At 41.3% G+C, this 15,741-nt stretch overlaps 2 protein-coding genes across 2 annotated transcripts; both read left to right on the top strand.

Moving 5' to 3' along the window:
* Window positions 1–2,165: 2,165 nt before the first annotated feature.
* On the top strand, window positions 2,166–3,119 carry LOC101823618 (olfactory receptor 52H1-like). Its single transcript, XM_005087281.2, has one exon. The coding sequence runs from the start codon at window positions 2,166–2,168 to the stop codon at window positions 3,117–3,119; it is 954 nt and encodes a 317-aa protein (XP_005087338.1).
* An 11,665-nt stretch (window positions 3,120–14,784) lies between these two features.
* On the top strand, window positions 14,785–15,738 carry LOC101823881 (olfactory receptor 52D1-like). The gene has a single exon (XM_005087282.2). It carries the CDS (start codon window positions 14,785–14,787, stop codon window positions 15,736–15,738), a length of 954 nt encoding a protein of 317 aa, XP_005087339.1.
* Window positions 15,739–15,741: the final 3 nt, after the last annotated feature.

The raw sequence follows: 15,741 nt of genomic DNA, 5'->3' as shown, positions 1-15,741 counted from the left end.
CCTTTGTATCAGTGGATTTTATCTTTGTAATCTGTAAGAATATTTTGAATATTGGTAGAACTATATATTATCATTTGAAGTCAGCTTTATTTACTGTACCTTTGTCATGAAATCTGTTGTCTCCTTTTCTTTATAACAGCTGATCCTTTCCGTTTCTTTTCTTTTCTCTCTGTGTAGCCGGGCTGTCCTCAAATGGGTGATCTTCCCGCCCCAGTCTTCCAAGTATTGGGATTATTGTTATGCACTACCACATCTAGGTTTTTAAAGTTTTCTATTTTTTCTAGGCATCATCTAGGTGTACATTTGATAGATATGAGACATGTGGGGAATGCAGTTAATACACAGCTTGGAATATCCAACAGGAATCCTTGTAATTTCATATGAACCCTTGTGATGCACCTTTGTAGATCAAAAGTTTCTGCATCTGGGTCTTTTGATAATGGAGATGTTGGCTAGAGTTCAGCATAAGTAACAACCAACATTGACACCAGCCTCATTGTATCTTCCGTACTTGGTGTGATTGACTTCCAGCCTTCTTTATTCTATGGTTGGGAAAAGTAGACCTTAGATCACACCTTTTCTCCAGAAATAGTAAGCCCCTACTTTCACAGTCAGCCTTGATGACAGGCAAACTACAGGGAGTAAATTGGGATATACATATTTTTTTATTTAACTTTTTACACGTCACTCTCAGTTCACTTTCCCTCTGGGATATATTTTTAAAATATGTTTTTCCTTTTCTGAAAGTAATTTCTGCATCTTTTACAAACTTTTAATTGCAAAAGAAAAACAGATGTACTTACATTTGGCAACAGAGGTTTTGGCAGAAGTGGATATTATGTAGGATAGGGCAATTGGTGTAGGGTTACATAGATTCTCAGAGTGAATGCTTGCAATGTCATAATCATTTAGAGATGAGGAGTGTTCTTGTGTGTAAGGGAGATATGATTAAGGTAGTGTGAAGAGATGGAAAACTTATTATGTTGAACAGTCTTTGACTTAGAAAACAGCACAATAGGAATGGGGGTGGATCAATAGAAAGAAAAATAAGGTAGTTTGGATGAAGAAGGCAAGCAGAGAACATTTAATTTAAACGCCAATGAGAGACAGCTGTATATAAAATCAGAAATTTCAGAACTTCACAATAAGGGCTCGGCTAATGTCACATTATTAGTAGAGATCACGTTGGTGCAGTTTGCACAAGCAATAGATCAGAACAGAGTACTGTAGAATTCTAATACTAACAGGAGCAAAAATAGAAATAATTAAAAATGAGTAGTACTGAGACTGGAACAAAAGGGTTGTGTATCAGATCACAAAATGTAAGTTTTAAAAGATAGACTTGCTGTTTTGATGAAGTCACACAAGGATGAGTCATTAAAAAAGTTAGACAGGGACAAGAGTGCCATTGTGTAGTGTTGCCGGGAGCCTGAGAGTCTCTTACTGGGATTTGCTTTTGTTGTGAGTAAGGGGTAGTCTCTATGTCCCCTCCTAAGACAAACCTGGGATAATCACTTGCCAGGAATACCTGAAGGTCAGAATATGCTACTAACACCTGAAGTGTGATTGAAGAAACTTAGCAGCGTGCCTCTGCTTTACAGCTGAATTTTCTATAGCAGTGATGAGAACCAGGGCAGGCACAGAGGGTATGGTACAGTTGAGTGGAGAAGCAGGGAAGAACAGGGGACTGTATGGTCTGCCTAGGTTTCACACATTGAGCCTGTCTTTGTGAAGAAGTGACAAGCAACTGAATAACTAAATGGATCTCTGACTAACATTTAACTGTCTTTTATAATTTTATTTAGCACTTGTGGGGATTGAACATAGGACCTTGCACATGCTAGGCAAGTGCTCTACCACTGAGCAACCTACCTCGTGCATTCTTTGTGTGGTATTATTTTGTGTACAAATTTTCCAAAGAAACTTCATTGGTTTGCTATCAGTAGTCAGGATTGGATTCAGTCATATGACTTAAGTCTCTGGGAAAACATTTCAATAATGAATGCGAAATGACTGAAAGTTTGGCAAAGGTTTATGAATAAAGAAAAGAGAAAAGCGATAGAGTGATCATTTCTGAAAGGGAGATGTGTTGGGGAAATGTATTCTGTGGATCACTGTAACTTTCATGCTGTTTTTGTTTTCAGTTTATGACAGTCATTTAGCCCATGTCCACAATGGTCACATTCAACCTCAGCACCTTCAATCCAGAATTTTTCATCCTCCTGGGAATCCCAGGGCTCGAGCAGTTTCACATATGGATTGGGATTCCCTTCTTTATTATCTACCTTGTGGCCTTTGCAGGCAACAGCATCCTTCTCTACCTCATTTGTGTGGAGCGCAGCCTGCACGAACCTATGTTCTTCTTCCTCTCCATGCTGGCTGCTACAGATCTCATCCTATGTAATACATGTGTTCCCAAAACCTTCAGCATCTTTTGTCTGGGTCCTCAGCAGATCACGTTTCCTGGATGTCTTACTCAGATGTTTTTCCTCCACTTCAGCTTTGCCATGGATTCTGCTATCTTGCTGGCTATGGCATTTGATCGCTATGTTGCTATCTGCTTCCCTCTAAGATACACCACCATCCTCACTCATCAGATTATTACTAAGATTGTGGTAGCAATTCTCATTAGGAGCTTTTGTATCATCTTTCCATGTGTGTTCCTGTTAAAACGATTGCCTTTCTGTCGAGAGCTCATTGTTCCCCACACATACTGTGAGCACATAGGCATTGCTCGTCTGGCCTGCGCTGACATCTCTATCAATATCTGGTATGGCTTTGCAGTACCTATAATGACTATCATGTCAGATATGATCCTGATTGGTATTTCCTACACTGTCATTCTTCGTGCTGTCTTTAACCTTTCCTCCCAGGATGCCCGCCAGAAAGCCCTTAGCACTTGTGGTTCCCATGTTTGTGTCATTCTTATATTCTACACCCCAGCCATATTCTCTGTACTTGCCCACCGTTTCGGTCACAATATCCCTCACTCTTTCCACATACTGTTTGCCAACCTCTATGTAGCCATCCCTCCTGCCATCAACCCAATCATCTATGGGGTAAAGACCAAGCAGATTTGGGACAAAATCAACCTTTTGTTCTTCAAAACAAACCACTGACATGATGCTGAGTGCTTGGGAAAAAACAGGCAATGGTATTGATCTGGGAGTACTTCTTGTTTCTTAAAGCTGGAATACCCACAAGGGTGACTTACACTGATAGAAAGTTGTAGAAAGTCTACTCTGGATGCTAGAAAGTGTAGGAGATGAAACCAAGTAAGAATTGAAGAATATATCTTTGCATGACAAGATAGAGAAGAGGGAGATTTAGCTCTCATTTGTAAATAAGATTTCTAATCACCTCTTGGTAGTTGGGCTGAGATCAAGGGTAGTATCAAATAAGGCTTCTAAGATGTATGGGGCAGCATGTTGAAAACATAGGATGAAGATAGGTTGTAATTATAAACAACTTAAAACAGATTAATAAAAACATCACAACATGGTCTGTCTCAGCAGGGTACTTTATAGATAAAAGCTGGAGACAGCAAATGATTACTTCTTTAAAACAATAGTCTATGAAAATGAATACTCTAAGATGGTGGTTTTCTGAATTATAGTGAATACTGAGACTTGATCAAATTTAAACTTCAGGTTCGCTCTTATTCTAGCAAACCTTTGCAATGTGTAATGATTACTTATTTATTTATTTTATATCTTGACTACAGTTTCCTTTCCTCTGCCTTTCCCAAACCCCCATCTCCACTCTGCATCCCTTCCATCCACATGTCCTCTGTTTCAATTCAGGAAAGTGCAGGCCTCCCCTGGGCATTGACAAAATATATATCAAGGTGCAGTAAGACCAAGCACCTTGCCTTTTATTAAGGCTGGGCAAAGCAACCCAGAATGAGGAATAGGGTCCCCAAAGTCAGTAAAATAGCCAGAGACAGCCCCTGCTCCCACTGTTAGGATTCTCAAAAGAAAACTAAGCTACAGAACTCTATTATATGTGCAGACAGCTTAAGTCAGTCTCATGAAAGCTCACTTGTTGGTTCAGTCTCTGTGAGCCTCTATGAGTCCAGGTTAGCGGATTCTGTGAGTTTTTCTTGTGATGTTATTGACTCCTCTGACTCCTACAATCCTTCTTTCCTCTCCTTGGCAGGCCTGAACTTGGCCTAATGTTTGAAAGTGGGTCTCTGCATTTGTCTTCATAAGTTTCTCAGTGAAGCCTCTCTGATGACTATTAGGTTAGCACCAATCTATGAGTATAGCAGAATATCATTACGCATCATTACATTGACATACTTTTCCTCCAATTGTGTTTGGTTCTATCCTATGTCTCTAGTTCATCCAGCCTTTGTGTCCTGGTGCTCCAGACACTGGCAAGCATGAGCTCATTCTCCTGGCATGGGCCTCAGGTTGGACAAGTAACTGGTTCGTCACTCCAACAATCTGTTCTACCCTTATCCCAGTATATCCCATAGGGAGTACAGACTGTAGGTCAAAGGTTATGTGACTGGATTGGTGTCCCAATCGCTCTACTGGAAGTCTTGCCTGGTCAAAGGATATGGCCAGTTCAGGGTAAATATCTGCAATTACTAGGAGTCTTTCCTGGGTTCATTTTCATAGATTCCTGGAAGTTTCCTTTACACCAGGTTTCTTCCTGACCCCCAAATGCCCTCTTTTCCCAGATAGCTCTCAGTACTCTCTCTCCCCACCACACCCCATGTGATCCCTCATGTTCCCTTTCTTACCTACCTCTACATCCATCTACTTCCCCTTCCCAGAGAAATCTGAGCGTCCCCCTTGGGTTCTCCTTGTTACCCAGCCTCTCTGGGTCTGTGGATTATAGAGTGGTTATACTTTACTTTACAGCTAATGTCCATGTATAAATAGTACATATGTTTACTTTACAGCTAATATTCACTTATAAGTAAGTACATAACATGTTTGTCTCTCTGTGTCTGGTTTACCTCAACCAGGATGATTTTTTTCTGGTTCCATCCATTTGCTTTTGAATTTCATGATGTCATTGTACCACATTTTCCTTATCCATTGCTGAGTTGAGGGGCATCTAGATTGTTTCCAGGTTCTGACTATTATGAATAATGCTGCTATGAATATAGTTGAGCAAGTGCCCTTGTGGTATGGTGGAGTGTCCTTTGGGTATACGCTCAAGAGTGGGATTACTGAGTCTTGAGGTAGATCGATTCCCAGTTTTCTGAGAAACTGAAATATTGATTCCCAAAGTGCCTGTACAATTTTGCACTCCTACCAGCAAAGAGCATTCCATTGCTCCATATCCTCTCCAGCATGAGCTGTTACTTGTGTTGATCTTAGACATTCTGACAGGTGTAAAGTAGAATCTCATAGTCGTTTTGATTTGCATTTCCCTGATGGGTGTTGAACATCTCCTTAAGTGTTTCTTCTTTTGAGAATTATCTGTTACATCTACACCCCATTTTAAAAATTAGATTATTTGATTTGTTGATATGTAGCTTCTTGACTTCTTTATATATTCTGGAAATCAGCCCTCTGTTGAATTTGGGGTTGGTGAAGATCTTTTCTTGTTCATTTTCTTGTGCTTCTGCTGTTTTGAAATATTCAGGGCTTGCTGTGCTCTGGTGGTGACATTTTGTCCTGGCTGTTGTTTGTGTTCTTACACTTATGTTTAGGCATATGGATTTGGAGTGAGTATGGGTATAGGTGCTAATTTCTGGATTTGTCTTTGTTGGATGGGTGTTTTCTTCCTTAGTTTCTGTTTCCTCTCAGGTCTTCTGGATTCCTATGACCTGTGGTTGATTAGAGGGTCTCTGCTCACATCGGGGCCTGGACTTATGATGATCTGATGGCTTCTGGTTAAGCAGGGTGTTGCTACCCAAGTTTTGGGCTAAAGTTTTGGCTATGTATGTGCGTGCCTTCTGATCTGGCTGGGGGTCCTCTGGGGTTCAGATGCTGGCCTGGCTTCTGGTGGAGTAGGAGGCTTCTCCCTGGTTTTCTAGGAGTTGACTTGGTTTGTGGAGTTCAGGGTGCTGGTCTGACATCTGAGAATCAGGATTCTGACCTGGTCTCTGATGTGGTGGGAGACTTCTACCAGAGGGGTTGGTGTAGATATGGTGAAGAGGGGTCAGTTGAAGTTATGCAGAAGAAGTGCAGGCAAGGCAGAGGCAACATTACCTGGGGTTCAGAATATTGACCCGACCTTTTGCAAGTCCTTTTTACTTCAGAAGAGGCAGGATGGATCCCAGCTGAGGCTTGCAAAAATGTTCTGAGGCAGGATGGATTGACTAATGCCAATGTTTCTGAGGTGGATGAGATTTTTCCCTCTCACATGCCCAGCCTGGGACTCCAACACTAATTACAGTAATGACTTGCTTGGTTCTCACCAAATGCTCATTCAAGGCATCTTTGCTGCTGTATGTTGGCCAACAAATTTATCTGAAATACAGGAAGTCATTCTGGGCTCTGCCATATTCCCAGTGGCATTTTTTAAAAGGCTCTCTAAAGGTTATCATCTGTCCAGTCCAATTGATTCCAAAGCAGAGTTTAGAAGAATTTCAAGGTAAGGTGATTTCAGAGTTCATGGAAGTTGTGCACAGAGTATTTAACAGTAGAGATGATCCAGCTACAGTTCAGGGAAAGAAGATGGGAAAAGTTTTGCTGGATGCCCTAGACCAGGGGCAAAACAACAGATAAGGACCTAGGATGTATGACAAAAAGAAACAGACAGAAAGACTAGAGAGGGATAAATGTGCATACTGCAAGGAGAAGGGACACCGGAAGGAAGAGTGCCCCAGGAGAGAGTAGAAATTCATTTTATAGGTGATAGCTTCAGGAACCAGTGAGTAGGAAGGCCTGGACTCTTCCCTGAATCCCAGTGAAACATGGTCACCCTATAAGTGGAAGGGAAAGAAGAATTAGGCTCAAAAACAAAAAGAACGAAGGACGTTTCAAGGTATCACAGGAAAGAACCAACAGTACCCAGTTACAAAGACCTGAATCTCAGACCTGGCTAAGGACCATTATATACTCATTCCCAGCTATGCCTGACTGCGATGTGCAGAGATTTGTTATACAAACTGAGGATCCTGTGGGCCACTGAAGCTACTGCCACCCTGGTGACAGAAATTATGGTTTGATAGAAAATGGGTCCCCAAATGAGTGGTACTATTAAGAGGTGAGGACTTGTTGGAGTAGGCATGTTCTTGTTAGAGGATATGTCACTGTAGAGGTGGGCTTTGAGGTCTCATATCTGCTCAAGTGCTTCCCAGTGAGACAGGCCACTTCCTGTTGCCTGTGAGTCAAGATGTAAGAACTCAGCTCCTTCTCTAGCACAGTGTCTGCTTGCACACTGCCTTGTTGCCTGCCATGACAATAATGGACTGAACCTCTGAACTGTAAGTGAGCCACCACAATTAAATGTTTTCCTTGATAAGAACTGCCATGGTCATTGTGTCACTTCACAGCAATAGAAACCCTAATAAATACAGGAAATGGTGAAGCTTCCCCTGAGACAAGATTTACTAGTGACAAGATTTACTAGTGAGAGCCTCACCTGCTGCAGAAATCCAGCAGATTGAGAGAATCATCCAGTAAATGGCTGATGAAATGAAAATGCCAGGATCAACCAGTACCAGGCCCTGCTACTTGATCCCCTAAGAATCACTTTTACTAAGACTGAGACTTTAAACCCTAACACTTTATTACCTGACCCTGACCTGGGTTCTTAGACAATACTTGATTGCCTGGAAACAGTCAAAGCAATAGTAGGCTTATGGGATAATTTAAAAAATGTGCCCATTCCATATCTGGACGCCACTTTCTTCACATATTGGAGCAGTTTCATACAGAGGGCTCTGCTAAAACACCAGCTGATGTAACTGTCACATGGTCACAGCCATTACCAATCGGAACATCTGCCCAGAGGCCCGAACTGACAGCCTTGAACAGGCACTCAAATGGGGCGAATGAAAAGCTGTCAGTATCTACAGTGGCAGTCAATATGCCTTTGTCACAGCACATGTGCCTGGGGCCACCCATCTACAAAGAATGAGGGCTTCTGACTGCTGCTGGAAAGGAGATTAAAAACTGCCGCGCCTCCTGCACAGCCTGTATCCAAGAATGTGGCTAGGGTGTCGGGGTTGATGACACAGAGACCAGTCGGTTGCGTTAAGAAAACTTTATGCTCCCCAAATTGGCTTAGGAGAACTTCCCAAGAAAAACGCTTCCCTCCAGAAAAACTTCTGCCATCCATACATGCACAAATCTCCAACAGACCTCTCACACACCTCTCCTATTTTCTCATGGCTGGTGGTTAAATCTCTGGCACCATAATCGGGAACAGCAGGGAGTAGCTAGCCATTGGGAAGATCAAAGTTAGGGTGTTTCAGTGAGCAAGCCCTTATCAAGCCCTTATCAGAAGCTTATGGCACTGAATTGTTTTCAGTAAACATGTTTTCAGTAAACATTGTCTGCCTGCTTCCAGGCTGATGGAGGAGTGGGTTTCCGGCCAGGGTCTGTGATCCCCATTAAAAACCAAGAACTCTTCATGGTTCCGTAGCCTATTTAGCTGCCTAAGAGTAGCTGTCATCCACTGCGAGAGCCAACAAAGAGTACCCATGTGATGACAAATGGAAGCTATCTGGCTGACAAAGAAGCCAAACAGGGAGCTCTCCAGAAGGTAAGCCCCCAAATGGAGATCCTTCCAATGTTTCCTCCTAAGTAACTTCCTCTTCAACTCTCTTACAACCACAGAGGAGTTGAGGCTAATAAATTACCTAAAAGCCAGAGAAGATATAGGAGGATGGAGAGTCCTGCTAGATGGCTGGATTTTTTGACCCCAAACTTTGGGGAGAGAATGGATACAACAGCTACATGATGGTACTCACTTGGTTACCACCAAGATTACTGAGTTGGCAAGAATAGACTTTTATATCCCCAATTTAAACAACATCATAGAGCATTTTAAAGAGATGTCTCATTTGTGCTAAGGTTAATTAACTGACTCAAAGAAGGTAAGAAGCTAAGGGGAGTCACTCCAGGAGAAGGTTAGGAATTAGACCTCACTGAATTAAAAAGTATATTAAGCAGTTATTAGTTCTGGTGGACATGTTCTCTGGTTGGATCAAAGTATTCCATACTAGGATGGAATCAACTCTATTGACTACAAAGATCATAAGTGAGAGAATTCCCAGGTTTGGCATTTCCTTAAAGCTAGAGTCAAACAACAGGTCAGCTTTTATGGCACATGTGACTCAGGCTATAGCCAAGGGTCTACAGATAGATTGGAAACTTCATTGTATATGTCACCCTCAACAAAAGGTCAGACCTGAAAGAGAGGATGAACAAAACCTTAGAAGTCATTCTTATCAAACTGATTCTGGAGAGAGGTGATAACCAGGTAAGTTCTCTGCCATTTGCCCTCTTAAGGGCCCTATGCTCCTTTTGAGATTATGTTTGGAAGGCCTCCCACATTATTTCAAAGTCAAGTTCAGAACACCTGGTAAGGATCGCTAACCAAGATTCTTAACTCTTTAGAGGCACTCCAGACAGTCTTGCCTGACTCTCGTCAGACTGTCAAAGAGGTATGGCTACACCACTGGAAGAGGGACCCATCAGAAGAGCCAGAGACACAACCTGGAGACAGGATTTGAGTCAAGAAACATACGGCCACAACTGTGTCATCAGTCCCTCAATGGGGGTCAGTGCCAACTACCTGAGGTAACTCAGCACCTAGTACTAGGGTTTTCAAGGAAGCCTGAAAGCCTATCAGAAGGCAATTAAAAAACAAGCTCAGGAATGAGGTCTCATCTGTGGGAAAGGGATATGGAACAGGGTACCACAGTATCATAAAAGCCATGAGGGCATAGAGTTGTGGGGTTACAGGCAGCTCCAAGGGGGTGTAAATAGGTGAAATGGTGGGCAAGGAAAGGTTTCAGGGTTGCAGCTCCAGGAGGCAGGAATGGAGTCAGCAAAGAGGGCCAGTTGTGACCTTAAAACTGTGGTGTGGTGGTACCTCTACCTCCAGGAGCACCAGAGGGTTGCCAAAGGCTCAGTGGTAACTTCCTCAGACTCAGGGAAGCGTTTACACCAACCAAAGGAGAAACTTACCAAATTACTGCTGTTAAATTCGATGCTGAGCAATCAGTGAGTCAGAAGGTGAATTTGTTGTGGGTGGACTGGAGTTGAGAGATAGGGTCTGGTGTACGTCAGACCCTGAGGGGGAGCATAGGCACTAGGAGAACATATTCAAATCATGACCCCAATGTGTCACAAGGGCATCTTGGCAGCTGGGAGTCAAGGAATACTACAAAATCACACTATGAAACAAATCTCACACGAAGATTTTTGGGGGAGAAACACAGAACATCAGCTGCCTTTGATTGGAAAGAGTGACAGCAGAGGGTTGGGCAGAGGGATGGACTTTTATAGGATCCTTGGAGTATGTGCAGTGAGCTAGTAGGAAAGTACACCACAGTCAGCAAAAGTATTGCTTGGCCATTAACACTGAGTTGTGGGTGCAGGAATTTCCGGGTCTAGGAGCCGAGGGTCAAACCAGGAGCAAGATGTTTTCCCCTTGGCCTTTTTGCTCTACACTCGCACTAAACCATTATAAACAGTAACAAAATAGTTTATCACCTTGTAGACTTTGTAAAAAAAACATATGGAAAAGAACTTCCAGGGAAAATACACCAAAATGCTAAAGGGAAACATCAACTTCAACATCAACTGGGAAGAATTCAGATTAGCTACTTATCTTCTTTTAAATAGCTAATATGAGGGACCAGGTCAGACAACACAGCAAAGCTGTAAATTCAACACATTATATATCACTTTGGATACTTCCTTTGCTCAGAAATTCTTTCCTTTTACCTAAATCACTTTCACCACATTTTGGTTACATTATTTGTCCAAAGTCTGGAAGTCTGTTATCCTTTTAGTGTAAGTCTATGGTAATGTCTTCCCTTGCATTAGGAAAAAAAGTTCACACTGTAAAAGCAGATCTTGCCATGGTTACTGTGTGTGTATCCCCTGAGAGCATATCTGGAAATGTACCTCTATTTTTAGCATCTGGGACCATTAGTGCTTTGAGTCAGCCTCAGCCTCTCTAGACCAAGAAGTTAGGAGTAAATAGGACCAGACTTCATACACCAGGAACTGTGTTATTTGTGCTGTGTGGAGTTTTCTATTTACCACTGAGACTGGCATGAGTGTTTGATGAGTACATTGGGCTACAAATGAAGGCAAGAATAATCCTGTGAAGACCAGAAGAAAGGTAGGGGAGGGCAGGAGAGATGACAGTTGTGCAGAAATGCTGTCGCTTTTTGCTTGTTTTCACTCTATGGGTCATCTCAGTCTGATCCCTGTTTTACAGAAACTAGTTCCTTGAACCCCTCAGATATCTGGGTAATTACGAAGCAATAATACATATCAACATTTCATAAGCAAGTGGGATGTACCTGTGTGTGTGTGTGTGTGTGTGTGTGTGTGTGTGTGCGCATGTGTTCATGAATCCTTCATGTGGCAGCCTGAGGTTTTAATGTCTGGCTGTTTTCCTTGTGGTCTCAAGATAGGCTGGATGGATCTCTAGGAGCAGTCATCATTAAAACAACAAGGCCAGTATTTTTTAATCTTTAAACATATTCATTGTACATATTTAAGGTATAAAATATGATGTTATGAGGAATTATAGATAGTAAAATGTTCACTAACTTGGAAAATATTAATCATATCTTGCTCTCACCCACATCAAACCAACTAGGTATTAACAGCAGCTTTTATATTTACTAATGTGTAGTATTGTTCTTGAGTTCTTAAGGACCCATATAGTATCCTTAGAAAGTCCAGTTTGTCTATACAGTATCTAAACACAGAATGTACCTTTTAAATTTAATTTACCTCATGTAGATAGTCCTGAAATTTCATGTGTATAAATTTTAAAGCTCCACCAAGGAAATATATCCTTGCTGCAACATTTTCTTGGTGAAAATTGGTGACTTACAAACATACCAATAGAAAATTTTCTTTATTAAGTAATAATCAGACTTGCATCTTTACTCTGCTCTTCATAGCACATGAAACATGTTTGCTCCTTATATATCAAGGACCTAAAATGTGTACTAGTTATTTGACCCCCTAAGAAAATTGAGAATAGTTCAACAACACTGGCAACATGATAGGATTGGGATTGTTGAGGAGTTGTTTCATTTCATATATTGTGGTCATTTACCTAGGTCAGCTAAATGAGGACCATCCTTGAATATGTTCAAAATTAGACCTTGATTTGAGGAATGGTGAAATCATAGACCCTCACACCTAAAAGGATGATACAACTTTCAGCTTGAGCTTTTCAAATGAAGTTTTCTCCTTTTAGAGCTAAGTACATAAGCCAATGAATCAGATTTACAAATAATGAGAAATGATAGTGAACATTTTAATTAATGTGAATTAAGTAAGTTATTTAGGCTACATCACAGATTTCACATGCCCTCTGAATTAGTAATATATGTATCAGCACTATTATTTATATTTAACTAAGAATATAAGGACAGAGGGCAATTTTAAAAAAACAGGCCCTCAAGTCAGTACTATTAGCAAGCAACTGTAGTAGAGGCATATTTCCAACCAAGACAGTCTACCTACATCTAGGTTCTAGCTCTTATGTTTCAGACTGGAACACAGAACAAGAGCTACAAAAAGGGTGATAATACTGGGAGTCAAACTGAGTGAAAGATGTTTGAAGAATTTGAAGATTTGGATTTGGAGAAGAGCTATCATTTCTTCCAGGAAGATTTCTGTGAGTAGAAACTGGCTTATGTGACACTGCTTCACAGTACACACCAATGCATCTTTATACTTACCTTTCTTTCTGGTTTAAATATTCTCTTATTGCAAGTGCAAGTCTAATGTAGTATCAAGCCATGAAATATCCGAGACAGGCTTTCTCAAACTGACATGCCTTTCACGTGGCATGCTTCGCACACAAGTCTGGTGGATTTTTTTATTTTGTTTTGTTTTGAAGACAGGATGTCTCTGTGTAACAGCCCTAGCTGTTGTATAACTAGCTTTGTAGGCCAGTCTGGCTTTGAACTCATAGAGATATGCCTGCCTCTGCCTCCTTAGTGCTGGGATTAAAGGCAAGCACCACCTCTGCCTAGCCACAAGTCTGTTTCTGTTTGTTACTTGACAGCTCTCCCAGAACATCCATCTGTGTGATGTCAAGATTGAGTGGCTCTGACATATTTTACACTAAAACGGAACAGTCTAGGGATAGTCTGTGAGCAAACCCATGCATATGCCCTATCTAGAAACAGGCAGGGATGTATTATATAGATTAAATTCAACTAAGTTATGTATTATTAATCTTAAAAGTTAATATTATGCATGATGTAGCATACTAAAGAAGAGATGATTAAGAGACTTTCCTAGAATATATCTACAGTGACAAGAATGTGGTAGAAACCACACATCTAGGGAGGAAAGGTCTTATATTGTTTTTTAAAAGGCTTCCCAGGAGGAATTTCCTATTTCTCAGTAATAGTTACTTTTAAAAATCTATTAGAAAGTGTAACTGCTGAGTTCAAGCCTTTACTCATTGTTCATTAAACATTATTTATTGACCTAACGTCAGTAAGGCACTCTTGCTGGACACCAAGAAAAATTAAGACTTGGAAGCTTCATAGTATAATGAGGTGGTGGGTGGAGTGGTGGTGGTGGTGGAGAAACATATACATAATTTTTAATCAATTAAAATTATTACTTTATTTACCTCCCCGACTCTTTCTCTCTGTGTGTATACCACTATGTATGAGCAGATGCCATTTGATTGACAAAGTGTGTCAGGTAACAAATGGAAACAGTCTTTGTGTAGAAAGAATGCCACATGAAACGCATGTGGTTTAATATTTCACAGCACTCATAAATCTCACAGCACTTGCTATGATAAAGGTATGAAGTATGTGGTAAAATGTGAGGTGAAATATGCTAGGTAGGAAGGCAGAGAAAGCATAAGAAGAGCCTTGCATGTCTTATGTTAGCATCCCCAAATGAAAGATATCAATTATTCTATTTAGACAATGGTTTATATTATATTTAGGAAAACCTAATTGAGAAACCATATTCCAAGTGGTGGGTATGTGTAGTGCTATCACAGATTCTGTGGAGTTCCATAGGTAGGCAACAGCAGGAACTATGACAATCTTTGGACCGAAAAGATAAAAGGAAGATATTGTCACCAGAGTAAGCTAGAGCTAAAATGACAGTTCAGTTAAGGGAGCCAAAGTTGTTAACAACACTTCTTCAAGATAGAAGGAGAAATAAATGCCTACCCTTCATTTCCGTCTTCTCTAGAAGAAGGCTATTTTTGATGGTCAAATCCTTTCACCAGTAAGAAAGTGAGGCATGTAGTCTACTCTAGTGACCCAGGACCCAGAACACAATACAAGATAGTGGAGGGCAAACTAGAGAACTTGAATACAAAATAGCTCCACAACATGTGCACACTAAGAGAGGCGAAGTTTGCATTGACATTGACTGTATTCATGTTAGAATGTTTGGGACTTGATGATGAAGTCTTATTAGAAGACAGAGATCCTGAAAATGAATAAACACTGTTACTTAAAGAATTTTAGTAATGTATACTACAAGCAAGGGAGGCATGAATTTGAGCAGGATTGGTGTAAATGAAGGACAAAAAACTGAATGGACATTTCATAGGCACAGATGACATTTGGGATGATATCCTTTCATTTTCTAACCACTTTTAGGAAGAAATTCTGTTCCCTGCATCATGATGCTCTCTGCTTCTGTCCCCAATGGCACTGCCTTCCACCCTTCCACGTTTGTTTTGCTTGGAATCCCTGGGATGCAGGACCAGCATGTGTGGATTGCTATTCCCTTCTGCTCCATGTACATCCTTGCTCTTGTTGGAAATGGAACCATCCTCTACATCATTATAACTGACAGGGCTCTCCACGAGCCAATGTACCTCTTCTTATGCCTGCTTTCTGTTACTGACCTAGTCCTCTGTTCAACAACATTGCCTAAAATGCTGGCAATCTTCTGGCTCAGATCCCATGTTATTTCCTACCATGGCTGCCTCACCCAGATGTTTTTTGTTCATGCAGTCTTTGCCACAGAGTCAGCTGTTCTGCTAGCCATGGCTTTTGACCGCTATGTGGCTATCTGCCGACCACTTCACTATACGTCTATCCTCAATGCCATGGTGATTGGGAAGATTGGTCTGGCATGTGTGATGCGTGGCCTTCTCTTTGTCTTCCCCTTTGTCATTCTCATTGAACGCTTACCTTTCTGTGGACATCACATCATCCCTCATACCTACTGTGAACATATGGGTATAGCCAAGCTGGCCTGTGCCAGTATTAAACCTAACACTGTCTATGGTCTTACTGTAGCACTATCAGTCACTGGCATGGATGTGGTCCTCATTGCCACCTCCTACATCCTGATCCTGCAGGCAGTGCTACGACTGCCCTCAAAGGATGCCCAGTTCCGAGCATTTAGCACATGTGGAGCCCACATTTGTGTAATTCTTGTCTTCTATATCCCTGCATTCTTTTCATTTTTCACCCATCGCTTTGGCCACCACGTTCCTCCTCAGGTACACATCATACTTGCAAATCTTTATCTCCTTGTGCCTCCTGTTCTCAACCCCTTAGTCTATGGAATCAATACCAAACAAATTCGACTGAGAATATTTGACTTCTTTGTAAAGAGGACGTGATAA

Source organism: Mesocricetus auratus, unplaced genomic scaffold, assembly GCF_017639785.1.
Source record: "Mesocricetus auratus isolate SY011 unplaced genomic scaffold, BCM_Maur_2.0 Super-Scaffold_4256, whole genome shotgun sequence".
NCBI lineage: Eukaryota > Metazoa > Chordata > Mammalia > Rodentia > Cricetidae > Mesocricetus > Mesocricetus auratus.
The sequence above is the reverse complement of the archived record's forward strand: the minus strand, read 5'-3'. Positions and strand labels throughout refer to the sequence as shown.